The 25,404-nt window shown below is 53.4% G+C and overlaps 1 protein-coding gene across 1 annotated transcript in view; it reads left to right on the top strand.

The window, feature by feature from the left end:
• The window catches only part of MACF1 (microtubule actin crosslinking factor 1), a 139,306-nt gene that overhangs the window by 106,789 nt on the left and 7,113 nt on the right, over positions 1-25,404 (top strand). The window contains 37 exon segments of the mRNA XM_030964653.1: positions 1,153-1,314; positions 1,443-1,613; positions 2,682-2,848; positions 3,789-3,948; positions 4,358-4,684; positions 5,383-5,467; positions 6,373-6,614; positions 6,713-6,919; positions 7,741-7,860; positions 8,933-9,040; positions 9,378-9,596; positions 10,156-10,359; positions 11,119-11,127; positions 12,143-12,374; positions 13,183-13,409; positions 14,611-14,733; positions 14,821-14,922; positions 15,282-15,383; positions 15,485-15,658; positions 15,754-15,909; positions 16,054-16,251; positions 16,590-16,718; positions 17,046-17,219; positions 18,321-18,476; positions 18,597-18,803; positions 18,916-19,035; positions 19,216-19,385; positions 19,502-19,661; positions 20,016-20,210; positions 20,833-20,961; positions 21,041-21,184; positions 21,287-21,475; positions 21,781-21,898; positions 22,362-22,525; positions 23,584-23,746; positions 23,829-23,983; positions 24,227-24,301. Of these exon segments, the coding sequence (XP_030820513.1) occupies positions 1,153-1,314; positions 1,443-1,613; positions 2,682-2,848; positions 3,789-3,948; positions 4,358-4,684; positions 5,383-5,467; positions 6,373-6,614; positions 6,713-6,919; positions 7,741-7,860; positions 8,933-9,040; positions 9,378-9,596; positions 10,156-10,359; positions 11,119-11,127; positions 12,143-12,374; positions 13,183-13,409; positions 14,611-14,733; positions 14,821-14,922; positions 15,282-15,383; positions 15,485-15,658; positions 15,754-15,909; positions 16,054-16,251; positions 16,590-16,718; positions 17,046-17,219; positions 18,321-18,476; positions 18,597-18,803; positions 18,916-19,035; positions 19,216-19,385; positions 19,502-19,661; positions 20,016-20,210; positions 20,833-20,961; positions 21,041-21,184; positions 21,287-21,475; positions 21,781-21,898; positions 22,362-22,525; positions 23,584-23,746; positions 23,829-23,983; positions 24,227-24,301 (5,943 nt within the window).

Below are 25,404 nucleotides of genomic sequence, written 5' to 3'. Positions count from 1 at the left end.
CCTCTTGCTCAGGCTGGGAGCTGTGCCTGTGTGTTTTGGGGCATTTTGGTGTTTTTAGGGGGTTTTGCTTTGTGCTTCTCCGGAGCAAAGCGGTTGCCGGGCGCAGAGAGCCGTGTCCTCCACGAGCTGCTGCTCTGCTGGGGGAGATCTTGCATCCAAGTGGGAATTTTTCGGTGCAGGCAGTGCCCCTGCATTCTTGGGCACAGGGAGCAGGTGGCTGCTTGCCATCCCCTCTGCTTCCCGACGGGAAAACGTCGTGACAGGGCCAAGGGCTCCGCTGCTGCCCAGCGCCGGCTGCGGGGTGACCCGTGCCCTGCATGGGCTCCTGTTCCAGGGGAGCAGAGCCAGCCAGCAGTCTGCTCCCTATTTTTGGGGTGTTTGCTGTGGGGAACAGGGCAGGCTTGTCCCTTGGGCCTGGTGGGCAAGGACTGCACGGGCAGCGCGTGGTTCCAGCAGATCCCCGGCTCTGATAAAGAGCATTTATCTCCTCCAGAGGAACAGGATTCTCCCTGCTGCCTCTCCTGACAATGGGGAGCTTCATTCGCTCTCCTCCCCCTTCCCTATCAAATCTTTTTTGGTTTAGAAAGCTTTTCCCCACAGGATTCCCAGGCCGGACCGTGCCAAATCCGTGGTAAACGACTCGCACATTAATTGCCTATTGCCTTTGTCTTTCGAAATGCAGCGAGCTCCTCGCTGCCTGTAATTTCGTGGTTAACAAAACTCATATGATGTCAGGTCTCTGTTCTCAATAGCTTCACTGTGAGAATTGCTTGGGGTTTTTCCCCAGGAGCATTATTTCCCAATCTGATGGCGAGTCAGAGCCGATGCTCTCATTTCTTCCTCAGTTTTCTCTTTTTACCTCACTCCAGTGCTTGGAAAAATGGGATTTACCCATTTAAAACCAGAGGTGGGTGTGGATAGACCCTGAGTTGTGCTCCAAACCAGCAGATTCCTGTGACATCTGTGTGACTAGGTCAAGGCAAGGGAGGAGTTTAGACAAACTTGCACAATTCCAATAAAATCAGTGCAAGTGGCTACTGCATCTTCCCTAGAGGGGAAAGCCTGTTGTATCCATGGAAAGATTGAGTGGCTGGAAGAGCAGCTTACAGCTTATAAATTCACCTTTTCTCTCCCACCTTTTCCTCCCCACAGCAATTCCAGAAGGAGCAAGTGGATCCCCTCCAGCTAAAGCTGCAGCAAGTCAATGGAGTTGGTCAGGGACTCATCCAAAGCGCCGGGAAAAACTGTGATGTCCAAGGGCTGGAGCATGACATGGAAGAAATCAACACCCGCTGGAACACCCTCAACAAGAAGGTGGGAGCATGGGGAGGGACTGTCCCTGTTTTTTTGGGGGGTCTGGGGGAAGGAGGGGACCACAGGCAGGGAGCTGAGGCTCTGGTGCCAGTCCCTGACCCTGCAGTGGGGTTGTTTTTGGGGTGCAGGTGGCCCAGCGAGTGGCCCAGCTGCAGGAGGCCCTGTTGCACTGCGGGAAGTTCCAGGATGCCCTGGAGCCACTGCTGAGCTGGCTGGCAGACACTGAGGAGCTCATCTCCAACCAGAAACCTCCCTCTGCCGAGTACAAGGTGGTGAAAGCCCAGATCCAAGAGCAGAAGGTGAGTGAGCACTGGGAGGGGAGCTCAGGACAACCAGACAACATTTTGGGGGTCCAACTGGGATGTCCATACTTCTTTCCTGCTGGATCTCAGTTCCTCACATCCCAGTGTAAAGAACAGTTTGCCCACACTCAATGATCTCCATCACCTAAACCACCGCGTCCCTTCGTTGTCCCGCTGCCTCTTGAAGTTGGTTTTGCTGGTTGGCCGTGTTTTTCCAGCCCTGAGTTTTGCTTTGTGCTGATAATTCTGCTGTGTCAGGAGCGAGCTGGTGGTGGTGCAGGGCCTGGTTTGGACAAAGGGAACGTTACAAAGTGTGAGAGCAGCCCCAAGGTGTGCCGCTGTTTGCTGAGATAACAGCCCAGGGTCGGCGCCTGCCCTCGGAGGGGGAGGAGGGGAGGTCAAGTGTGGTCCTGGGGAAATATTTTAGAAATGAATTCTCACCCAGGCTTGGTCTGACGTGTGGAGGTTGGAAGAGGAAATGTGCTTCAAGTGGAGGTTAAAAACTTGATAAGTTGGAGGGGGTTGGTGGGAAAGACTCGGAAAACTCTTCTGGCACAGAAGTGGTTTGGGTCTTGAGTAGTGTAAGGGAGGGAAGGGGAAATAAAAGGGGAAGGTGAATGGAAAGGAGAATGGAATGGAATGGAATGGAATGGAATGGAATGGAATGGAATGGAATGAAAAGGAGAATGGAATGGAATGGAATGGAATGGAATGGAATGGAATAGAATGGAATAGAATGGAATAGAATGGAATAGAATGGAACAGATGAAATGAAAGTTCAGTTGGATGGGACCTACAATGATCACCCTGTCCAGCTGCCTGACCACTTCAGGGCTGCCCAAATCAAAGCATGTGATTATTATAATGTAATATAACAATATAATATAACTCTATAATTTTTTGAGCTGGTTTTGAAGGCAGAGCTGTGCCCCTGGGCTGGGCCCGGTCTCAGCCCAGTGCTGGCAGCAGTTCTGAGCCACAATTAGAGATGTGACCCCTCCAAGGGCTGGATTTGGTTCTGCTGCCCCAATCTGGTAATTTCCCCCTTCCTTTGCCTCCCCCAAGCTGCTCCAGCGCCTCCTGGACGATCGCAAAGCCACGGTGGAGATGATCCAGGCGGAGGGCGACCGCATCGCACAGTCGGCCGAGCCCGCGGACCGGGACAAGATCGTGGGGCAGCTGGAGAGCCTGGCACGGCGCTGGGAAGGGCTGCTGGGCAGGGCAGCTGCCAGGTGAGGGGCACTGGGAGCAGCTCATCCCACGGGTCACCATGCCCTGGAGCATGGGGACAGCGCTGGGGAAGCTGGCGGAGATTTCGGTGCAGATACATCCTGGAAACAGCTGGAAAACACGAGGAATCAAAGGCTGGCAGGGAGCTGGTGCTGATAGCAGTGGTTTACAATGGCAGGGAAGAGCTGAGATTAAATAATTTCCCTGCAGGGGAGGGATGTTATTTTTATTCCTGTAAGCTTTAACGTTTTAGCAACATCCTGTTGACACCTTTATGCTGCCAGAATCTTGTTTATGAGTTACTTATTTCTACCTAAGCTGATGTTTGAGGTTATGAAGTCACTTCTGAGGCCAGATTGAACCTTTCTCCATGTTTTGAATCATTGCCAACAAGCTGGACTGTTCATCTGGGACTGTCCGTCCACGATTGTCTTTGACCAGAAGCTCTGAAAGACCAAGAGCCTGGCCTCAAGCTGAGGGATCTCCAAGACAGTGATAGGGATGGAACAAATGGAAATAAATGATCTTCGAGGTCCTTTCCGTCTCAAACTGTTCCATGAAAAGCTGCACAATGGGGAAGCCCTTCTGCTGCCTTCACAGGGCAGGCACAGCTGCAGGAAAAGCTTATTTTGCAGTTCCTCCACATTGATTTTTATCTTTGCCATTGTAGCTTGCCTGACAATGGTGTCTCACCTTGCTCTGAGCAGAGCTGCTTCCTCCAAATACCTGAAGCTGCTTCCCATGCCTGGCTCCAACTGGGAGCTGCTCCTTAGTGTTTTCACTGACTCAAAGAATCACAGACTGGTTTTGGTTGGAGGGGACCTGAAAAACCATTTTGTTCCAACCCCTCACTGCGAGCAGGGACACCTTCCCCCAGACCAGGTTGTTCCAACCTGGCCTTGAACAATTATTTCCTTCTAATTTTATGATTACTTTTTATAGGCAGAAGCAGCTGGAGGATATCTTGGTGCTGGCAAAGCAGTTCCACGAAACCACAGAGCCTGTGTCTGACTGGCTGTCAGTGACAGAGAAGAAATTGGCCAACTCTGAGCCCATTGGCACCCAGACTGCCAAAATCCAGCAGCAGATCAGCCGCCACAAGGTAGGACCTGTGCAGGAGCAGGATGGAGGTGGTTGGAGTCAGGTCCCGCTCCAGTGGTGTTGTTTCCACCACAACCAGAGAGGTTTTTGGCACAAACAAGGACTGGAGGAGTTATCCAGAGAAGGCTGCAAGCCCTGACCCACCAGCGTGGGTAAACATTAAACCGGTGTCCTTGCACCTCCCAGCAGATTTGGATAGAAAAAACCATTCCCATTCATGTGTTTCTTTTTAATTTCTCCTCAGTTTACCCATTCAGGGGTGGCTTTTACGTCTCCTCCATTTCTCAGTTACGTTCATTGTTGCGTTCCCCCTTTTAAGTTGCGTTTATTTCATTTTCCTCATTCTCCGCTCATTTTTTTTTTTTTCCCCCTCCCCCTTTCTGTTGTCCATTCTACCCTCCACCATTCAGGCTCTCGAGGAGGAGATAGAGAGCCACTCCACCGACGTGTCTCGGGCGCTGGGGGTCGGGCAGTCTCTGTCCTCCCTGAGCTGTGCTGCTGAGCAGAGGCTGCTGGCAGAGAAATTAGAGGCTCTGCAGAGCCGCTACGGCGAGGTCCGCGAGCGGGGCGGCCGCAAGGCAGCACTGCTGGACCAGGCTCTGGCCAACGCCAGGATTTTTGGGGAGGAGGAGGTGGAAGTGCTCAACTGGCTGGCTGAGGTGGAGGACAAGCTGGGCTCAGTGTCCATAAAGGATTTCAAACGGGACGTCCTGCAGAAGCAGCATGCCGACCAGCTGGTATTTCCCCTTTATTTTTGGTTTTGGTTTTTTTTTTTTTGTCTTCTTCCATGTTTGTGTTGTTTGTTTTGTTGCATTTTAGCTGGTTTTGTTTATGTTTCTGGGGCCTGATTTTAATTTTGCGAAGCTCGTTCTGCTGCTGGGTCTGTCTGAGGTTTGGAGAGGAGTGTAAAGAGATTTCATGTGTTATAAACAACAATTGGGCCCCCCCACACCAAAAAAAAAGTGTTTCTCAAGAAGGGGGAACTTCAGATGGTTTGTTTGATTTGTGAACAGTGTCTGAGCCAGCTTGGCCACCCTGTGCCTTCAGAAAGCTGGATGCTGTTTCCAAAACTGAGAGCTGGAGAAGTCTGGTGGGTTTTGGAGCTGGGCTGGCCACTGAGGAAGCCTCTGCATCCGCTCCCTGGGGCTGTGCAGGCTCTTTTCAAGAGTGAGGTTCTGTCTAATGCAAGGGCGAGTCCTTTGGTGACACAGATCCAATGGGTTGGGTTGGGTTTGCTTTGAGATTTGGCCTTTTGAGTCCCAAAAATCCCAATAATTCCCACAGCAGGATGATTGGAAACTTCCACAGTTTTCAGATGGGTTGTCCAGCCTGCCTGTGCTCAGTAGGGAAGTTCATGTTCCCCACAGCATCTCAGGCTGGCAGGACACAGGGACCTGCCTGCAGCTGAGTAACCCAAATTTGCCTTTTCCTTCAGGCTCTGAATGAGGAAATTGTGAACAGGAAGAAGAACGTGGACCAAGCCATTAGAAATGGACAAGCTCTCCTGAAGCAAACCACAGGTAACACAGAGGAGATCTGGGAAATGTGGGGGGCTTGGGAATCCATCCTCCACACGCCTTTCCTTGGGAAGTCCATGCTCTGTTGGGTGGAGGCTTTTCTCCCTCAGGTCTTCATTTCCTTTTGGAAACTCCCTGAGTAGCTGGTTTGCATCCAGGCATGGATGCTAAGCCACAAACACTCCAGCTTAGGATTTGCTTGGTCCCAAAATCCCAAACTCCCAGCTTGGGGAGCGGGTGATTCCCACTGCTGCTGTGGGGATGCTCAGTGCTGAGGGAGGCTTTTCTCACTGCAGCCAGCTGCTAAATCACATGGAAAAGAGGTTAAAAATACCCCCAGCCCTCTCCTAATACTGCTTTCCCAGACTGAGCAGTTGTGGCTGTTGCCACGTGGGTGTGAGTTTATGTTTATGAGTGGGAAGAGAGGTCGGGGCGCTGCGTTTCCTTCAGATGTGGTCTGCTCAGAGCAGATGTACAGCCCTGTGTCCTTGTGGGAGCTGTGGAGCAGGAAGAGTGATTACAAAGGATTTGGCAGGCAGCTCTGTGTCCTCTTGGAAGCAGCAGCGAGGGGTGAACTGACCCTTTTTTCTTGGAGCTGTGACGCGTTGATGAGAACTGAGTTGGGGTGGCTTTGGTTTGGGGTGGCTTGTGACAAAACCAGGCTTTGCAGCTGGTTTTATCACAAGATTCCATCCCACCCCACCCCATCCCATCCCATCCCAGGGGTGACATGGATGTTATGCTGGTGGAAGATGTCACCTCTTACTAAAAACAGGCAGCAGTCGCGTCAATACAAAGAAAAGTTATGCTGAAATTAAAAGGGGGACAAACAGAGAAAGTGGCTCCTGAAGCTTCCTGGGGTGACTCTGAAGCCCCCGGAGCCCAGCATCATTTTCCCCCTGCTGCAGGGGAGGAGGTGCTGCTGATCCAGGAGAAGCTGGATGGAATCAAGACGCGCTACTCCGACATCACCGCCGCCAGCTCCAAGGCCCTGCGCACGCTGGAGCAGGCCCGGCAGCTGGCCACCAAATTCCAGTCCACCCACGAGGAGCTCACTGGGTGGATGAGCAAGGTGGAGGAGGAGCTGGCCTCCAGCGGGGCGCAATCCCCTGCTGGAGAGCAGATCCCCCAGTTCCAGCAGCGGCAAAAGGTGGGGGAGCAGCGCCCAGGGTTGGGGTGGTTTGTTCTCTGCTTTGGGAGGCTGGGGAGGAGCTGGGAAGGACACAAATCCGTGGGTGGCTTCCACAGGAGCTGAAGAAGGAGGTGATGGAGCACAGGCTCGTCCTGGACACGGTGAACGAGGTGAGCAGGGCTCTGCTGGAGCTGGTTCCCTGGAGAGCCCGGGAGGGGCTGGACAAGCTGGTGTCGGACACCAACGAGCGCTACAAGCTGGTCAGTGACACCATCAGGCAGAGGGTGGAGGAGATCGATGCTGCTATTCAGAGGTCTCAGCAGGTGAGTGAAGAACCCCTGCAGGGTTTGCTTGGGGAGAGCAGGAGCCAGGCACTGCTCACCACCAGTGGCAGGGATTGCAAGCACAGGCAAAGGGCAAATCCCATCAGGAATGCCAAGGAATGAACCCCAGCAGCAGCTGTGGCAGCAGGGATGGTGCCTGACCCATCCTGGTGTGTGGTTTTGGGATGGCTGACCCGTCCTGGTGTGTGGTTTTGGGATGGCTGACCTGTCCTGGTGTGTGGTTTTGGGATGGCTGACCTGTCCTGGTGTGTGGTTTTGGGATGGCTGACCTGTCCTGGTGTGTGGTTTTGGGATGGGATAACTCTGGAGCAGCGCTGTGTTACCCTGCCTGTGAGCTTCTGCCTGCAGGGGTGATGTGGATGGTGTGAAACTGGTGATGGGTGACTGTCAGAGCTGGGAAAACCTCATCCCCCACTGGGAGAGCACAGGGATTTGTTCCAGGCCAACAGTCCTCCCCAAAAAGGCTTGTCCTGCATGAGCTGGAGGCTGTGGAGTGCTGGGAATACCTGACCTCACTCCATGGAGTCAGTTCTCCATGGAGGAGCAAAGGAAGTGCTCCTGTTTAGAGGGATGTCCCTTTCCCTGCAGGCAGGGAGGGTGTGGGGAGAGGTGGCTGCTCCAGCTTGCCCCAAAACCAACTGCAGGAGCCCCAAAACCTGAGCCCCAGCCCTTCTCCCCACGCTGGGGTGAGGGCTTTGTCCCTGCTGGGTCCCTCTGTCATTGCCACTGCCCCCAGCTCCCCGTGTGCTCCATCCCTGCTGCCCAGCACTGACCAGCGCCCCTCCTCTCCCCTGTGCCAGTACGAGCAGGCAGCTGATGCAGAGCTGGCCTGGGTGGCTGAGACCAAGAGGAAGCTGATGGCTCTGGGTCCCATCCGCCTGGAGCAGGACCAGACAACGGCTCAGCTGCAGGTGCAGAAGGTCTGTGTGCACTCCCTGATGGCTTCTGGGGGTGGGCACCAAGGAGGGATGGTGCAGTTTGGGTCGTGGGATGCATTTTGTGGGAGCAGCTTTACCCTGGGATGTGTAGCGAGCTCAGAGCAGCAGGAGAGATGCAGCACTTGTCCTTGAGATGTGAAAGGAAAAAAGAAAAAACAAAGGAAAAAATTGCTGTAAATCATCCAAGTGTTTGGCTTCCCAAGGAAAAAGCTTTCTGTCTGTTCACAGGAGCCATTTAGGGCTTGATGGGTGCTTTGCTTTGGTCTCCCTTGGGAGAGCTGCTCCCATGGCAGCCTTTCCTTGTGGCCACCAGAGCAAGCTCTGCCTGCGTCTCACCGGAGCTAGCAGCAGGAAGGCTTCAGAGAAATGTATATATTGATTAATGAGGGTGGTTTCCATTTGCTTTTTGCTCATTGTTCCCTGCAGTGAGGGACTCCACAGTTCCCTCCCAGCAGCCAGACATGGAACAAAGAGGTGCTGGAGGGGTTGGGTTTTTTGGTTTTTTTTCTATGTATCTTTGAGATGAGCTCATGCCTGAAAGAACGTGCACTTTAAATAAACCCTTTTCTTCCCTCTGCCTGGGCAATCAAAGCAGCACACAGGCTTATTGGATTTAAAATTAAAGAAAAAAAAGGAAAATAAGTGTTATAAGAGAGGGGGGATTGAACCATCGAGCATTAAGTTAAATTGAGCTCAGCTTCCCGCTGTTAATCTCATGGACCTTGGGAATGGCAAAGTTATTGGTGGATGCAGCTCTGGAGAGCATCATTTTGTGGGATAACATTCACTAACAAATGGATGATGGAGCTTTTCCTCCACTGAGGACCTTGGGTGTGGATTATACCTAATTTTAAGAGCTGGTTTTGGGTCTTTGAAAGAGAGAGGTTGGTGTTGATGAGGAAAACAGGCAGGAATCTGCATTCCCAGCCAGACTTTCAGTTTGCCACGGGCTGCTTGCACCGAGTTTTTGCAGGGTCTCTTTGGCAGGAGGGTGCTGTGGATGGGCTGGGGGGAGGCTGGGCTCAGCTCTGAGCTCTCCCCTTTCTCTTTTCAGGCGTTTTCCATCGACATCATCCGGCACAAAGACTCCATGGACGAGCTCTTCAGCCAGCGCCACGAGATCTTTGGCACCTGTGGAGAGGAGCAGAAAGCTGTTCTCCAGGTGAGCCCCCTCTGCTACTGACTGCAACAGAGAGGGCAGAGAGGTGAATCCTCAGCCCTTGCACGGGCTGAAGGAGTTTAAAATCACTCCATCTTCAGTAATTCCCACCAGCGTTAGCAGAAATCTCTTTACATTTATGGCTCTCCTTTATTGCCTGTTTTTATTGCAAGGTTTGGGGATGGGGAGGGGGAGATTCCCGAGGCTGCTTTAACTGGAATTACAACGTGGAAGGCCACCAAAGGCACCTCCTTCTCTTCCAGCTCTCAGCATGGAGCTGGCCCTTTTCCTGGGCCCTTTTGCATCCCTCCCCATCACTCTCCTCCCTGGTTTTTTTTAGGAGAAAACGGAGTCCCTGGTGCAGCAGTATGAGGCTGTGAGCCAGCTCAACTCGGAGCGTTACGCCCGCTTGGAGCGTGCCCAGGTCCTGGTGAACCAGTTCTGGGAGACCTACGAGGAGCTGAACCCATGGATTGAGGAGACCCAAGCCCTCATCTCCCAGCTGCCACCCCCAGCCATCGACCACGAGCAGCTCAAGCAGCAGCAGGATGACATGAGGGTAAGAGGATGCAGAGTATGAGGGTAAGAGGATGCAGAGTTTGCACCTCCTGTCCATCAACACAGGGCAAGAGCTCCTTTTTCTTCTGAATTTTCCCCCCTTTTGTGTTCTTTTTGGGGGGTTTGCTTGTGTTATGCAAGAGTGCCACATGAAAATCCCTTGTTCTGTTGGAGCACTCCTTACCAAAATTCAGCTTGCTTCCAAGGAAACCTGGCTGCTTTTGGATCTCCTTCCTGCTCCTGGCAGGGGAAAAAAAAAACATTTTGTGCTTTTAGGGTAGAGACTGCAAAGCAAAAAATTCCCAGTGGGGTCCCCCGTGGAGCTGTGGGGAGGGTCAGAGGCTGGGGAAGGACCCGTGCCAGGCACTGTGCCATAGCCATGTTGGGAAGAGCCGAGTGCCATGTGCTTGGCAGATGCTGGGGCATGCAATCCGGGGTGTGAGTTCCTCCCAGCTAGCATCCCTGCTCTTGGAGTGCTGTTTGGAATAAATAGGCAGTGGCTTGCAGCAGATTTCTAAACAAATGTGTGTTTTTTTCTCCCCCCTCCCTCTATTCCCTAGCAACTGAGAGAGTCCATCGCTGAACACAAACCTCACATCGACAAGCTGCTGAAAATTGGGCCCCAGCTCAAGGACCTCAACCCCGAGGAAGGGGAGATGGTGCAGGAAAAATACTCCAGGGCTGAAGCCTTGTATGCCAAAATCAAGGAGGAGGTTTGCCTGCGGGCCCTGGCGCTGGACGAGGCGTTCTCACAGTCCACCCAGGTATGCCAGGGCGCCAGGGAGGTGAATCTTCCTCTCACAGCCCCCTGGGAGAGCCACGTGCTCTGGAATGTGGTTTTATTCCCCCCTGTAAAAGCCCTTTATAAGGAATAGCGTGGTCAGGCACCTCCAGGGTAGTTTCCTGTGGCTGTGGGAGCAGAGGAGGAGAAGGCGTTTGAGACTCCACACAGTAAATGGGGTCGTAAAATTTTACGACCTCTGTAATGATGCTGGTTCAAAGGGGCTGCTCTGGCATCCACCCAAGGTTGGAAAGGCCTCTTGAAAGAGCCTGAAGAGATAATTTTCAGTTGTGATAAGCTGTGAGTGCAGTGAGCAGCCATGGGATGCTTTGTATGGGAGAGGTAACGGGGTCTGGGCATCTCCTGAGGAGGTGGGTGAGTGCAGGAGGAGAAATAGGAAAGGAAGGGCAGAGACTGGAGGTGCTGAAGTCCAGACAAGGGGTGAAGTGCTCCTGCTGCTGAGGGTTGCTGACCCCCCAGCTATGTTTCATTTCACCCCGTGTTACCGTAGCGCAGTTGGTTTTTGTCACGTCCTGGGTGTTTATTTTCTTAATTCCTGTATTGTGTAGTCACTTCTCTTGGTTTGCACTTGTATTAACTCCGAGTTTTCCCCCACATTCCCCTCCCCTCTCATCTCTCACTCCCACTGTGGAATGTGTTGTCTGTGTGTGTTGCTGCCTGTGCCCGTCCTCCCCACATGGTCCCATTTCATTCTTGTGTTGACTGCGCCCCACCATTGCAGATTTCGGAGGTAAGCGAGTCCCCCCTCCACAGATGTTCATTTACCCTCCCTGGCCTGATTCTATTTGACACCCAGACTTTCATTTCTGGTCCATGCACAGCTCAGCAGAACTTGCTTCAAATTTAATGCTGGGGATGGGGCTGGAATCACATTTTTTGGGATGGCTTTGGTTGCGTTGCTGCCTGGTCTCAGCTTCTGCTGGGAATGCTTCCTGCAGGGCAGAGGTTTTGCTTCTGGAAGGGTTCACACTGCTCCAGCTGGATGTGCTGGCTTGCTCCTGCTTGTTGGCTGAGCCAGCCTGTCCTGATCAACTTTGCACCAAGAGCCCCAGCCCCTCTCTGCTGGGATTTGGTGAGCACCTGCACTGGTGTGTTCCCAGCAGGAACTGGGAGAGGGACAGGAGCAGCCTCAGTGCTGAGCTGTCCTTCCCACCAGCAGAGACAGTTTGGGATCTTTAAGGCCAAAGTTGACTTCTCTCTTGAAAAAAACAACAATAAACCCTGCTAGACCCCCTCCCTCCCTCACTCCTGGCTTTCTGGTTCTGCTTTTGAGGCCGCAGCTCCTCCCCACCCGCATGCAGCTCCTGCTGATCCTAAAAACTGGGATGGGTTTCCACTGGAGATTCCCATCAGCACCAAACACGGGCGCTTTTCCAGCACCATTTTTTGCCTGGCTATTGCCTCAACCACCACTGAGGTTTTGTGCCCAGCCACCAAAATAGAGACAGCAGCAAAAAAAGCAAATTTTTTTCGGGCGCTGCCGTGTTTGGGTCACAGGTGCTCTGTGAGTGTCGCTCTGTGGGCTCTGCTGGAGCCGGGCAGGTGTGAGCAGGAGGCTGCAGGGGTGGCATTGCTGCTGCAGGGGTGGCATTGCTGCTGCAGAGGTGTCGTTGCTGCTGTCGCAGGCGTTTGTCCGTCCCCTCTCCGAGGCGGCGCGGCCCTCGGGGGGCCGTGGCTCGTGCTGGTGGCTTTGCGGTGTCACTTTGTCCCCTCCCTCCTGCCCTAATGGCTTTGCTCCTCTCCAGTTCCACGACAAGATCGAGCCCATGCTGGAGACCCTGGAGAGCCTCTCCTCCCGCCTGCGGCTGCCGCCCCTGATCCCCGCCGAGGTCGACAAGATCCGCGAGTGCATCAGCGAGAACAAAAACTCCACGGTGGAGCTGGAGAAGCTGCAGCCCTCCTTTGAGGCCCTCAAACGCCGTGGGGAAGAGCTCATCGCCCGCTCCCAGGGAGCAGACAAGGACCTGGCAGCCAAAGGTAGCTCTGGGTGGATTTAAGCGTCCCAGTTTCTCCCCGAACCATGGCTCCATCACTGCTGGCGAGGCTTTGATGTCCCAGGGGTGTGTTCTGGAGGTTCTCCTGGCTTTAGGAGGAAGGATGAGTCTTCTGGATGGATTTGGGAGGTTCTCCTAGGCTTAGGAGCAAGGTTGAGTCCTCTGGATGGATTTGGGTGGTTCTCCTGGCTTTAGGACCAAGGATGAGTGGGGTGGATGGATGGATGGATGGATGGATGGATGGATGGATGGATGGATGGATGGATGGATGGATGGATGGATGGATGGGCAGGCCTGCTTCCATCTGGAGCAGACAGGCTGGCATCAATCAGAAGAGAAAAGAAGCATTTGTGGCTTCTCAGCCCAGCTGGCCTCTTGTTGGTGGCCCCTGCGACAGGATTTGTTGATGTCCCTTCAGCATCTAATGGAGGGGAGGGACATCCCCCAGCACAAAAAGCCCGTCAGGACGATTGGCACTAATTGGCACCTTCCTTGGCAGATCAACAGGCAGCTCATGCACTGAGTGAGCAGGGACTTCATGCTAGAGGTGGCCAGAACAGAGGTTTGTTGGAGGGAGAGTGTGTGGGCAAATTTGCCCCGAGCTTGCACATAAATAAAGGCTTTTCTGCAAGCTGGAATTTCTCACGTCCCTCAGAGTTAATGCTCTGATAGCCCTGGCCATCTTTATTCCCCTCTGGATATTCTGTTGGCTGTTTCTGAGTGTTTTCAAAATGCTCTTGCATTTTCAGAAGTTTTCCTTCTTCGCTGAACACTTCAATTTCCTTCCACAGTCATCCAGGACAAGTTGGATCAGATGGTTTTCTTCTGGGAAGACATCAAAGCTCGGACCGAGGAGCGTGAGATGAAGTTCCTCGATGTCCTGGAGCTTGCAGAGAAGTTCTGGTACGACATGGCAGCGCTCCTGACAACCATCAAGGACACCCAGGACATTGTGCACGACCTGGAGAGCCCAGGCATTGACCCCTCCATCATCAAGCAGCAGGTGGAAGCAGCAGAGGTGAGGCCCATGGGGCTGTTCCTCAGTCTGCCCTCAGCTTATCTGCTAAATTGGGAAGATCTTAGATCATGACTGTGGCCAGAGGTAAATCAGTTTTGTAGGCAGCCAGTCAGATTATGAAGAGTTATTTCCATTGCAGTTTGGAGCTGCAAGGAAAAAAACAAAAGTGGGTTTCACATATCCTTCACCTTAAATCACATTATCTGCTGCTGTTCTGGGAAGCACACGGAGCTCTGTGTGGTCAGAGCTCTGTGCCCACTTGCTTGGAGTGATGTGGAAGCTTGCAGGGCTCTGCCCCCAGCCCAAGCCAGAGGCTGGCTGGCTTGGGAAGTTTATATTTAGATTTTGGTCAGAGCAGAGATAAGTGCTTGGATTTGTCTGTTGCTGGTTGCTTCAAGTGGCAAAATCCACTTCAGGTGGATCTGAGTTGACTCAGGCCTTGAGGAGCAGGGCTGGTTCTTTATGCTTTGCTAAGTTTAGCCTTGCTGCTCCCTTTTCATAACCATTCTAACTCTGCTTTGCACCTTTTGAACCTCAAAACCTTCGCTCCCGTGTTGACAGAACGCTCCTGTAAACAACATCTTCAGCCAGGACAGTTCAGGCTCACAGCTAAATACAGATGTTGTTATTTTAGTCCCAGAGGTGGGAGCAGAGCAGGGTGGTGGTGGTGACAAAAGTGGCCACCTGCTCTCTGTTGTGGAAGGGGCTGACAGCTGCTCTGTGAGCCAGCAAGAGTTAGCAGAACGAGAAGCTGATAAAGTTCACATTTACCCCTGAAAGGAATTCTACCAAGGTTGTTGACATGGAAACTGAGGAGAAAAAGATAAATGAAAGAAACCTGCAGTTGGATGTTAGCTGAAAACAGTGGTGGAGACTGCTTGGTACCAGTGAACCCTGTGTTGATCTATTGTGACCAATGAGTAAAGTGGGAAGGTATAAAAGACAGCATGCTGTTACAATCGAGATGTGGGAATCTTGAAACAAAGAGAGACGAGAGAAGCCTTCTGAAACTGCATCAGTTTCAGGATTTATTATTTCCAGAATTGTTCTGTGTGACCATCTCAGCAGCTCTCGGGGTTTGGAGTTGGGCTCTTGGCCAAGGTGCAGGGCACTGGAGCAGGAAGGACCCTCCTGCTCATGGAGCAGTTTTGGAAGAGGGTTTGATCACAAAGCTTTTCCTTCTGTGGCTGTGCCTCTGCAGACTATCAAGGAGGAGACAGACGGGTTGCACGAGGAGCTGGAGTTCATCCGCCTCCTGGGGACTGATCTCATCTTTGCCTGTGGTGAGACTGAGAAGCCTGAAGTGAAAAAGAGCATTGATGAGGTAGGGAGAGCTTCCCCTCCAGATAAAATCAGGTGGGAGCAGGTGGGAGCTCTGGTTGTGGAGCCTAACGAGTTCTGTGCTGCTCAGATGAACAACGCGTGGGAAAACCTAAACAAGACGTGGAAGGAGAGGCTGGAGAAGCTGGAGGAAGCCATGCAGTCAGCTGTGCAGTACCAGGACACGCTCCAAGTAAGAGCCAGGGCTGCTGCTGTGGAGTGGGTGGGCCTTGGGAGCAGCGCTGTGAGCCCTGTCCATGGAGCTGTGCTGGGATTTGCACTTGCTTAAAGCAGGAAGCATCTCCTGGGTGAGTGTCTGCAGGCTCTGAGGGAGCCTGAGCTCAGCCAGCAGCTCTGAGGATGAGCAGATTTTTGACTGCATTGCTCTTGCCAAAGCTTGATTCAGGATGAGGGAAGGAAGAGGGAGCTGGACAGAGCTGCCCTGACAGAGGAGTTTCATGGCTGTGGGGTGGTGGAGGGACCATCTTCATCCCCTGGCCAGCTGCAGGGGGACACTTTGCCATTCCCTCACGTTGTCCTTGCTCTTTCCAGGCCATGTTTGACTGGCTGGACAACGCTGTGATCAAACTGTGCAACATGTCCCCTGTGGGCACCGACCTGAGCACGGTCAAGGAGCAGATGAACGAGATGAAGGTACCTGGGAGGGGAGGCAGAGGTTCCTGTGCCGCTGCTTTGCCTCACAGAGCTCCAGTGATTCACTCTGCCTCTGGTTTTTGTCCCGCTTGTCTTGGCAGGAGTTTAAAATGGAGGTTTACCAGCAGCAGATTGAGATGGAAAAGCTTAATCACCAAGGTGAACTGATGCTAAAAAAGGCTACGGATGAGACAGACAGAGACATCATCAAGGAGCCACTGACAGAGCTCAAACATCTCTGGGAGAACTTGGGCGAGAAAATTGCTCACAGACAGGTAGAGTGAGCACCTGAGGCTGTCACAGGATGAAACTGGCTCTGGTGCTCCCCAGCCCTTTAAAACTCCCCTTTTCCATCCCTGTCCTTGCCCAGCACAAGCTGGAAGCCGCCCTGCTGGCCCTGGGCCAGTTCCAGCACGCCCTGGCAGAGCTGATGGCCTGGCTCACCCACACCGAGGAGCTGCTGGATGCCCAAAAACCCATCAATGGGGACCCAAAAGTCATCGAGGTGGAGCTTGCAAAGCACCACGTGAGTATTTTCCCACCCCAGATACATTTTTAGCCCATTCCCATGGCAGCACTCAATTTCTCATGAAGGATTTGAGCTGTTTTGATCCCTGGGAGCAGGCAGGGTGTTTAGGAGAGGTGCCCAACCTTTGCCCACGTTGTGCAGGTGCTGAAGAACGACGTCCTGGCCCACCAAGCAACCGTGGAGACAGTGAACAAAGCAGGGAATGAGCTGCTGGAGTCGAGTGCAGGGGACGATGCCAGCAGCCTGCGGAACCGCCTGGAGAAGCTGAACTCCTGCTGGGAATCAGTGCTGCAGAAAACAGAGGAGAGGGAGCAGCAGCTGCAGTCCACCCTCCAGCAGGTCAGCAGGAGGCAGTGGGAAAACCCCCCTGTGCTGTGGGTGCCACTTTTCCTTTTGTTTTAGGGAGAAATAAAAGGGGGAAAGGGTTGGGGCGACACTGGGATTTTTTAATGGAAGTTTTTCTGTACCTGCTGTGGTTCAGTACCTGCCCAGCAGTGCACTGGGGACCAGGCACACCTGTGGGTTGTGGACACACCAGTCTCACCCTCCTGAACACGCTGGCACGTCCAGCTCTGCCTCTTTATCTGCTTTCAAAGCAAACACAGCGTTACCCCTGGCACTTGATCAATGGTGGCTGATGTCATCTGATCCGGGGCCGATTCTCTGTTCCCCAACAGGCTCAGGGTTTCCATGGTGAGATTGAAGACTTCCTCCTGTGGCTAACGAGGATGGAGAGCCAATTGTCGGCCTCAAAACCCACAGGAGGTCTGCCAGAAACTGCCCGGGAACAGCTCAATGCCCACATGGTAATTTCTCAGGAGAGATTTTTTTTTTAATTTTTTTTTCTTTAAAATGCTTTTAATTCAGCAAGTTCCTATCAAATATCAGCACCAAAACTTCTCCTTTCTGTGTGTGATGGGGAGAACAGGCTGCTCTGGTCTCCTCTTAGAGATCATTTTGCATTTGATGCCTGGAACAACCATCAGGATGCTTTAACCACCTTCCCTCGGCTCAAAGCGTCGCGCTGCTGCCACTTCCCAGCCTCATGTTCCCATCCCCTGCAGCCTTGCAGCACGACCTGTTCCCTCTCTGAGCTTTTCCCTGCCTAACCCTTGGCTGGTGGCTCTTTGCAGGAGCTGTACAGCCAGCTCAAAGCCAAGGAGGATGTCTACAGCCAGCTGCTGGCCAAGGGGAGGCTGATGCTGCTCAACCGTGATGATTCCGGCTCCAGCTCGAAGACAGAGCAGAGCGTGGCCCTGCTGGAGCAGAAATGGTGCCTGGTCAGCACCAAGATGGAGGAGAGAAAGGTAAAATTGAGGGAAAAATGCACCCAGCCTTGCCCCATGGTCTGACTGTGACTGTGTTCACTGGGGTCTCAGGATGAGGGAAGAGATGAGGATCTGACTCCATGTTTCAGAAGGCTGATGTATTATTTTATCATATATATAATATATTAAAACTATACTAAAAGAATAGAAGAAAGGATTTCATCAGAAGGCTGGCTAAGGATAGAAAAAGAATGAATGATAACAAAGGTTTGTGGCTCGGCTCTCTGTCCGAGCCAGCTGGGCTGTGATTGGCCATCAATTAGAAACAACCACATGAGACCAATCACAGATGCACCTGTTGCATTCCACAGCAGCAGATAACCATTGTTTACATTTTGTTCCTGAGGCCTCTCAGCTTCTCAGGAGGAAAAAATCCAAAGGAAAGGATTTTCCATAAAAGATGCCTGTGACGGTCTGGCAGCAGCTGCTCCCTGTTTTCCCACCCAAAGTTGGGATTTGGGATTTTTTATCCATCTCCCTTGGTTGTAAAGGTTGATTCTGTTTCTCAGGTGGTGCTGAGTGTCAAGCTGTCGGCATGGGGTTTTTTTTGTAGTCATCAGAATTAGTTCAATCACACAGAAAACGAGGGTGAAATGGCGTTTTGGGTTAATTCAGGGAGGTGGGGAGAAGCCTCCTGCAGCTCTCAAAGGCAGGCTTTGTTGGTCCAGCCAAACCCTCCTCCGAGCTGACTCCATCCTCAGCTTTTGGCTGGGGATGAGATAAAACAAGGGCCGTGGTGGCCTGGGCCCAGAATAAATCCGCAGCTGCTGCCATCAGAACCTCATGCCCCATGCAGCCAGCCCTGTCCCCACGGAGATCCCTTCCCCAGGAAGCTGAGGGTGACGCAGCTGCTCGTGTGCTGAGGAAGGGCTCCTCTTTCAGGGACCATTCTTGTTTGGAGAGAAAGCCTTGCCTTTCAGTGCAGCCCCCTCCCCTTGGCACGGCGCTGGCATTTCTGGGCTGGGGTGCTGAGGTTCCTGCTGCGGGCACACAAAGGCTGCCTCTGTCTGCACATCAGAGCTCTCACCCCTCCGTGTTGTGTTTTTTCCTCTCTTTTCTCTCCCTTCCCCGCTGCCACAGGCGAAGCTGGAGGAGGCATTGGCCCTGGCCACGGACTTCCAGAACTCCCTCCAGGATTTCATCAACTGGCTGACCCTGGCTGAGCAGAGCCTGAACATTGCACCGCCCCCCAGCCTCATCCTGGCCGCGGTGCTGGCCCAGATCGACGAGCACAAGGTACCGCCAGGGCTCCATCTCTGGCATGGAGGGAGCCAGGGGGGCTCCTCACCTCTGCTGTGGCCCCTGGAGGTCACATCCATCCCCTGTGACACGTGGGACGCCCTTTGCTGTTGGCAGGTGTTCGCCAACGAGGTGAACGCGCACCGGGACCGCATCATCGAGCTGGACCAGACTGGGAACCAGCTGAAGTTCCTCAGCCAGAAGCAGGACGTGGTGCTGATCAAGAACCTGCTGGTCAGCGTCCAGTCCCGCTGGGAGAAGGTGGTGCAGCTCTCGGTGGAGCGGGGACGGGCTCTGGATGATGCCAGGAAGAGAGCCAAGCAGGTGAGGGGCGTGGGGAGGGAGTGGCAGACCCCAAGGAAGGGCCAGCAGGACCACAGAGGGCCTGGGGACACCACCAGTGGGAAGTTTCAGGCTTGCTTGCGTTGCCTTGCAGTTCCACGAAGCCTGGAAGAAGCTGATTGATTGGCTGGAGGATGCAGAGAATCACCTGGACTCAGAGCTGGAGATCTCCAATGATCCTGACAAAATCAAGCTGCAGCTCTCCAAACACAAGGTGAGGCTCTGCCAGAGCGCTGGTGCTGGATGGGGTGGAAGGGAGGGTGAGCAGGGCAATATCTCCTCTGGCAGGACAGGAGAAAAGCCTGCCCATGCCTCCCATTGCCACAGAAATCTGGGAATCCTCACAGGATTTCCAGGCTTTTTGAAGCAGTTTTGTTTTCTCTCCATTTCCCAGGAGTTCCAGAAGACCCTGGGTGGGAAGCAGCCTGTGTATGACACCACCATCAGGACAGGCAGAGCCCTCAAAGAAAAAGCCTTGCTTCCAGATGACACTCAAAAGCTGGACAATTTGCTGGGAGAAGTCCGGGATAAGTGGGACACAGTGTGTGGGAAATCCGTGGAAAGGTGAGCCCAGCCCCAGGGCTGCACCAGCAGTGCCACAGGAGGGTGTGGGGTCTCTGGGGTGTGACAAAAGGAGGTGGGTTTGCTCATGGATGTTCACTGGGGTGTTTGTTTTCCAGGCAGCACAAGCTGGAGGAGGCCCTTCTGTTCTCTGGGCAGTTCATGGATGCTCTGCAGGCTCTGGTGGACTGGCTCTACAAGGTGGAACCCCAGTTAGCTGAGGACCAGCCTGTCCACGGGGACCTGGATCTCGTCATGAACCTGATGGATGCTCACAAGGTGAGAGCAGCTTTCCCCAGCTCTTCTCCAAGTCCTGAGTGGGGCAAAAAGATGCCCCAAAAGATGCCCAAAATGGATGTTGGAAGTGGATGACTCCTGAGAGCTCTGGCTTTCATTTAGGCAGTGATTATAGAAATGTCTTCAACAAAAACTAAAAAATAATGAGAATTGATTCATCCTCACCAAAAGCCAGAGAGCAGACACAGAGTTGGTGCTTTGCTGCTTGTCCTGCTTTCCTGCAGTGGATAAAAAGGGGAAAAAACAGCAAAAAAACGGGGAGAACTTTCACATTACTGGAAAGGTGGTAACAGTGGAGCTGCCTGACCTTGCTCAGCTTCTGCTGTGTCCACGCAGGTGTTCCAGAAGGAGCTGGGGAAGCGCACGGGGACGGTGCAGGTGCTGAAGCGCTCGGGCCGGGAGCTCATCGACAACAGCCGGGACGACACCACCTGGGTGAAGGTGCAGCTGCAGGAGCTGAGCAACCGCTGGGACACGGTGTGCAAGCTGTCCGTGTCCAAACAAACCCGCCTGGAGCAGGCCCTCAAGCAGGTGAGGAGAAAATCCATGCCTGGAAACTTTTGGGGTGCTTGGCCGGGCTCCAGGGGAAGAGGTTTTGCCTTCTCCAGGTGGGACACAGGGGTTCCTGTGAAGCCCTGCAGTGGTTCCTGTGAAGAAGTGGGGTGGTGTCAGGCTGTTGCTGGTTGTTTTTAATAAAAAAGGAGCAGATAAAGGCTGGTTTGAAAAAGGGAGGATGGAAAGATCCCGCTGATGTGCAGTGATCCGACAGGCCAGGCCGGTGTTTGCCGGTGTCCAGAGAGACTCGATTGGAGCTAAAAAAATTTTAAAAAAAAACAACCAAAAAGGTCAAAGGCTCTTAAGCAGCTTTTACGTCGAGTAGGCAATTTACAGAATAAACTAGCCAGGTGCCAAATTGCTCAGCATACAGCACTTGTGCTGCTTTTAAAAGCGTTTCCTTCTTCAGAGCAGCTGATGCTGAGGGGAGGGAGGTGCCAGAGTGCCCGGCAGCCCAAACCCCAGCCCCAAACGGGGCTTTTTCCCCTTTTTGAGTATTTTTAAAGCCCTTTTCAGCCCTGCAGCTGTCAGGAGTGAATGCAGCAGCCTGTTTGGGGAGGAGGAGGGCTGACCAAAGCCTGTGCTGTTGTTGCTGCAGGCTGAGGAGTTCAGGACAGCCGTGCACATGCTGCTGGAGTGGCTCTCGGAGGCAGAGCAGTCCCTGCGCTTCCGGGGCGCGCTGCCCGACGACGCCGAGGCCCTGCAGGCCCTCATCGATGCCCACAAGGTAAGGGGCAGCTCCAAAACACCACCTGGGGCAAGTTTAGAGAGGGGAATATCAGTAAATAATTCTTTGGGGCTTGCAGGAGTTCATGAAGAAGGTGGAGGAGAAGAGGGTGGACGTGAACGCGGCGGTGGGGATGGGCGAGGTCATCCTGGGCGCCTGCCACCCCGACTGCATCACCACCATCAAGCACTGGATCACCATCATCCGAGCCAGGTTCGAGGAGGTGAGTCCTGCAGGGCTAGTTCCAGGCTGCTGGTGGTTCCAGGGAGTGCTGGGTCCTGCTCCAGGTTTCTCACGCTGAGTGGTCACCCCGTGTTTCCAACAGGTTCTCACGTGGGCAAAGCAGCACCAGCAGAGGCTGGAGTCGGCGCTTTCCGAGCTGGTGGCCAATGCAGAGCTTCTGGAGGAGCTCCTGGCTTGGATCCAGTGGGCTGAGACCACCCTGATCCAGCGGGACCAGGACCCCATCCCCCAGAATATTGATCAGGTCAAAGCGCTCATCTCCGAGCACCAGGTGAGCCCCGAGCTGAGCTCGGGACAGGGGCAGGGGAGGGAGGCTTCCCCTGGCTCCCTGGGTGGAGGAGGCACTGCCCTCTCCTGGAATTCCCTATTCCCAACTGGAACAAAACCAGCCCAGGGATGATCTCCAGCCCTGGCAAACCCAAGCCAGCCCTGAGCAGCAGCTCAGCCACAATCCCCAGTCGCTGGTGCTTGATGCTCACCTCCCTCTACAGGCCTGGCATGTCCCAGTGAGGGCTGGAAAGCAAAAAAAGCTGAAATTACGAAGGGTTTTTATTTATCCTTTCTGTGTTTTGACAGTCCTTTATGGAGGAGATGACACGGAAGCAGCCGGACGTGGACCGGGTGACAAAAACCTACAAAAGAAAAGCGACTGAGCCTCCCCACGGGCCCTTCATCGACAAATCCCGCGGCAACAGTGAGTCTGCTCTGGGTCCTAGGATGGCAGGAAATGAAATTCCTAGGAAGATAATTAGCTTTGATTATCAATTAACGAGGCATCCTGCGCTAACAGCCACCAGGAAGGCGCTGAGCCTCGTCAGCAGGGGAGAATCCAGGTGACATTTCCCAAAACAGCCAGGCTGGGGGTGCTGTTCCTGGGGTGCTTGGGCCAGCACTGCTCCCCTCTCCCTCTCTCTCTCTCTGGGATGAAGTTTTGGAGTCTTTCAATGTGGTTTCTTGAAGCCAGAGTCCAGTGTGAGTTCCTGAGTGCTGGGGGGTGTGGGTGTAGAGCTGTCTGTCACCCTGTCCTCCTACCTGGGGACAGCAGCCAGCAAGGCCGTGGGAGGTTTTCCCTTCCAAAAAACCAAAACACATTTCACTGCTGCTCTTCAGACTCCATGAACAGCACCTCCAACAACTCCTCTCCCTTTTTTTTCCAGGAAAATGCTTGGGGCAGGCTGCTCCCCCCAGCATGCCCATTATGTCCCAGTCAGAAACGAAGAATCCCAGGATAAACCAGCTCTCAGCACGCTGGCAGCAGGTCTGGCTGCTGGCCCTGGAGAGGCAGAGGAAGCTCAACGATGCCCTGGACAGGCTGGAGGAGGTAACAGCCCCTGGCTGCTCTGGGCAGGGTGGGAGCTGGGAGTTCGTCCCCAGAGAGGTGCAAGAAGCATTTTAAATCTGTGCTGCCCCAGCTCTTACAGACAGTTCCTGCTGCCTTTTCAGAAATCAAATATTCCTGAAATATTAAGGCTAAAAAACCCTTTGGTGATTAAGTAATTACCTGCACATTAACCAGCTTTATGCCCCTGTATTTGGTATCTGTAGAGTTAATGACAGCCAGGCCCTGCTTTCCTCCTAATAATTAGTTTAACAATTACTGTCTCTATTTTATCCAACCATCTAATGCCATTTTTGTTTTTATTTATGCTTAACAAAGCAGCTATGCCCAGAAGTGAGTGGTTTTTTTGTTTTCTGTTGCTTTTGCTGTAGGTCAGTTCAGTTCCTTCGTATCCATGTTTTTTCTTTGTTGCTTCTCACCCCAAGAATGTTTAGAGAGAGACAAAAGGAAAAAAAACCAAAAACCCTTAAATTGTTGTCTTACCTTGGTGTGAGCTGCTTGAGCTGGTGGGGTCCTTATGGGGTGGGGAGTTTAAATTGGAGGGTGTTAGGCTGGGACTTGTAAAGTTGGAAGATGAGCAAGAAATCCCTTCTTGGCTGCTCAGAGGGAAAGGGAGAGGGGAGATCTGTGCCCAGATTGATGCTGGCAGTGGGAATTCCTCCCTGGCAAGTCCCTGGGGTGAGGAAGCCTCCCCAGAAGGCCGAGCAGACGGGCTGTGTGTGTGTGTGTGTCTGTGTGCCTGTAGCTGATCCTCCCTGCCTGTGTGTCCCCACAGCAGCGTGGGCAGCGCTGCATCCCCAGCCCCTGGGATGCACAATCCACCTGCTGGCTGTTGGCTCCGCTGTGTGTCCTGTGCTGGGAATTCACTTTGGGCAAAGCCCTCGCTGGGAATTGTCCGGAAAAACCCAGACAAACCTTCCCAGGAGGGCGGGCAGGGAGTGGTGGCGCCGGGAGCTCACCCAAGGGCGTTTTGGGGTGGGTCTGTGAGTGCTGCTCCTTTGGGATTTCCCCCAGTGACTCTCCCTGGGTTTTCCTTCCAGTTGAAGGAGTTTGCAAACTTCGACTTCGACGTCTGGAGGAAGAAGTACATGCGCTGGATGAACCACAAGAAGTCCCGGGTGATGGATTTCTTCCGGCGCATCGACAAGGACCAGGACGGGAAGATCACGCGGCAGGAATTCATCGACGGCATCCTGGCTTCCAGTGAGTCCCTGGGACCCAGCCTTGCTGCTCCTGCGTGCCTGTCTCTGATTGAGGAGCTCATCCTTTCCTTGTTTCCTTCCAGAATTCCCCACCACCAAGCTGGAGATGACGGCGGTGGCCGATATCTTTGACCGTGATGGTGACGGCTACATTGACTACTACGAGTTTGTGGCTGCCCTCCACCCCAACAAGGACGCCTACAGACCCACCACTGATGCTGACAAGATCGAGGATGAGGTGAAGCACCAAAAAAAGGGGGTGCTCAGCAGGGTTGGGGGCGGTTCAGGCTGCGGGTTGGCAGTGGGGAAGAGAAAAATTCGATTTAAAGAAGATTTTGGTGGTGCTGAGCCAAGTTAATTGGTTGGAACTGAGCGTGTTTTAGAAGGAAAGGCTGCTTGGGGCTGTTTTATCAGAGCAGTGATTTGCACGGGGGAGACTCCCAAAATCCTGGTTGCTCACCTCTCGTGTTGGTGGTGGCAGGTCACCAGGCAAGTGGCCCAGTGCAAGTGTGCCAAGAGATTCCAAGTGGAGCAGATCGGCGAGAACAAATACCGGGTAAGGCAGAGGGGGATGGAAACCCCCCCAAATCCTCCTCCCCTTCCCACCGAGGGAGGGGGCATCACCCAGGGGGTGCCCAGCTTGGCACAGGGAGGGAACCCAGGGTGAGGCGGAGACCTCGTCCCCTGGCACCGGCAGAGGTGGCTGGGATGTGTTTTCCCAGCTCCATCCTTGGCCCCAGGGCGTTCCCTGAACTGGGAGAACATAAAAGTGTCCCTGTTCTGGGCCAGGCAGCCCAGGGGCCCCGTGAAATGCTGCATTCACTGGGCTGGAGCCGCCCTTGAAGTTTCCCTCCTGGATGAGTGTGCCTTGTGCCTGTGTTTTTCTTAGCTCGCTCCCGAAGAAGGGAGAAGAATTTCCTGACAGAATCTCTTTGTAACCAGCTGCTGGTTGTGTTTCAAACCCTTCACCGAGGTGAAGTGGCGGCAGAATTCCCACCTTCCCGCCCCAGCTGGGTTTGGGGTTGATGTTCCAGCTGGGAGGAGCTGATCCCCCTCCAGCAGCACCGGCCCCAAGCTCCCAGAGCTTCTCCTTCCCCCCAGATAGCCCAAAACCCCCCCAGATTTCTCACTCCTGCAGTTAACAGATTTCATGATTGTTGCACTGTTAATCCCATAAATGTTTTTCTTGTTTTTCTTTCCCCTCCTCTTCCTCTGGACTTTCCTCCCCTCTCCCCCTGCCCTCTCCCTCCATAGTTCTTCCTCGGCAATCAGGTACAGTTTACCTCGTGGTGCTGTCTCTCACCTCTGGAATTTTTTTAACCTCTGTGTGTTGTGATGCTGCTCTGTCCTGTGGTGCTGTGGGAGGATGTGATCTGGGAGCTCTGCTCAGCAGAGCCTGGTACAGAGGAGTGCCACCCCAAAAAAAAAAAATTGGGCAGAAAAAAGCAAAAATCAGGTGGAAAAAGCAGGATTTGGTAAAAGTGCAGAGATTTTTCTCTCTGAGATCCTCCCCTGGATTTATTGGGGATGTTCATGGTGGTGAATTACGGTCACTGGATGTGTTCTCCTGAGGGGCACAGCCGGCCCAGGGGGTACAACCTGCACCAGGCTCGGGGTGGGTTTGGACTGCAGTCACCATGGAATGAGAGCGCTGAGTAA

Source organism: Camarhynchus parvulus, chromosome 23 (genome assembly GCF_901933205.1).
Source record: "Camarhynchus parvulus chromosome 23, STF_HiC, whole genome shotgun sequence".
Classification (NCBI taxonomy): Eukaryota; Metazoa; Chordata; class Aves; order Passeriformes; family Thraupidae; genus Camarhynchus; species Camarhynchus parvulus.
Note: the sequence above shows the minus strand (reverse complement) of the source record. Positions and strands in the feature narration are given on the sequence as shown.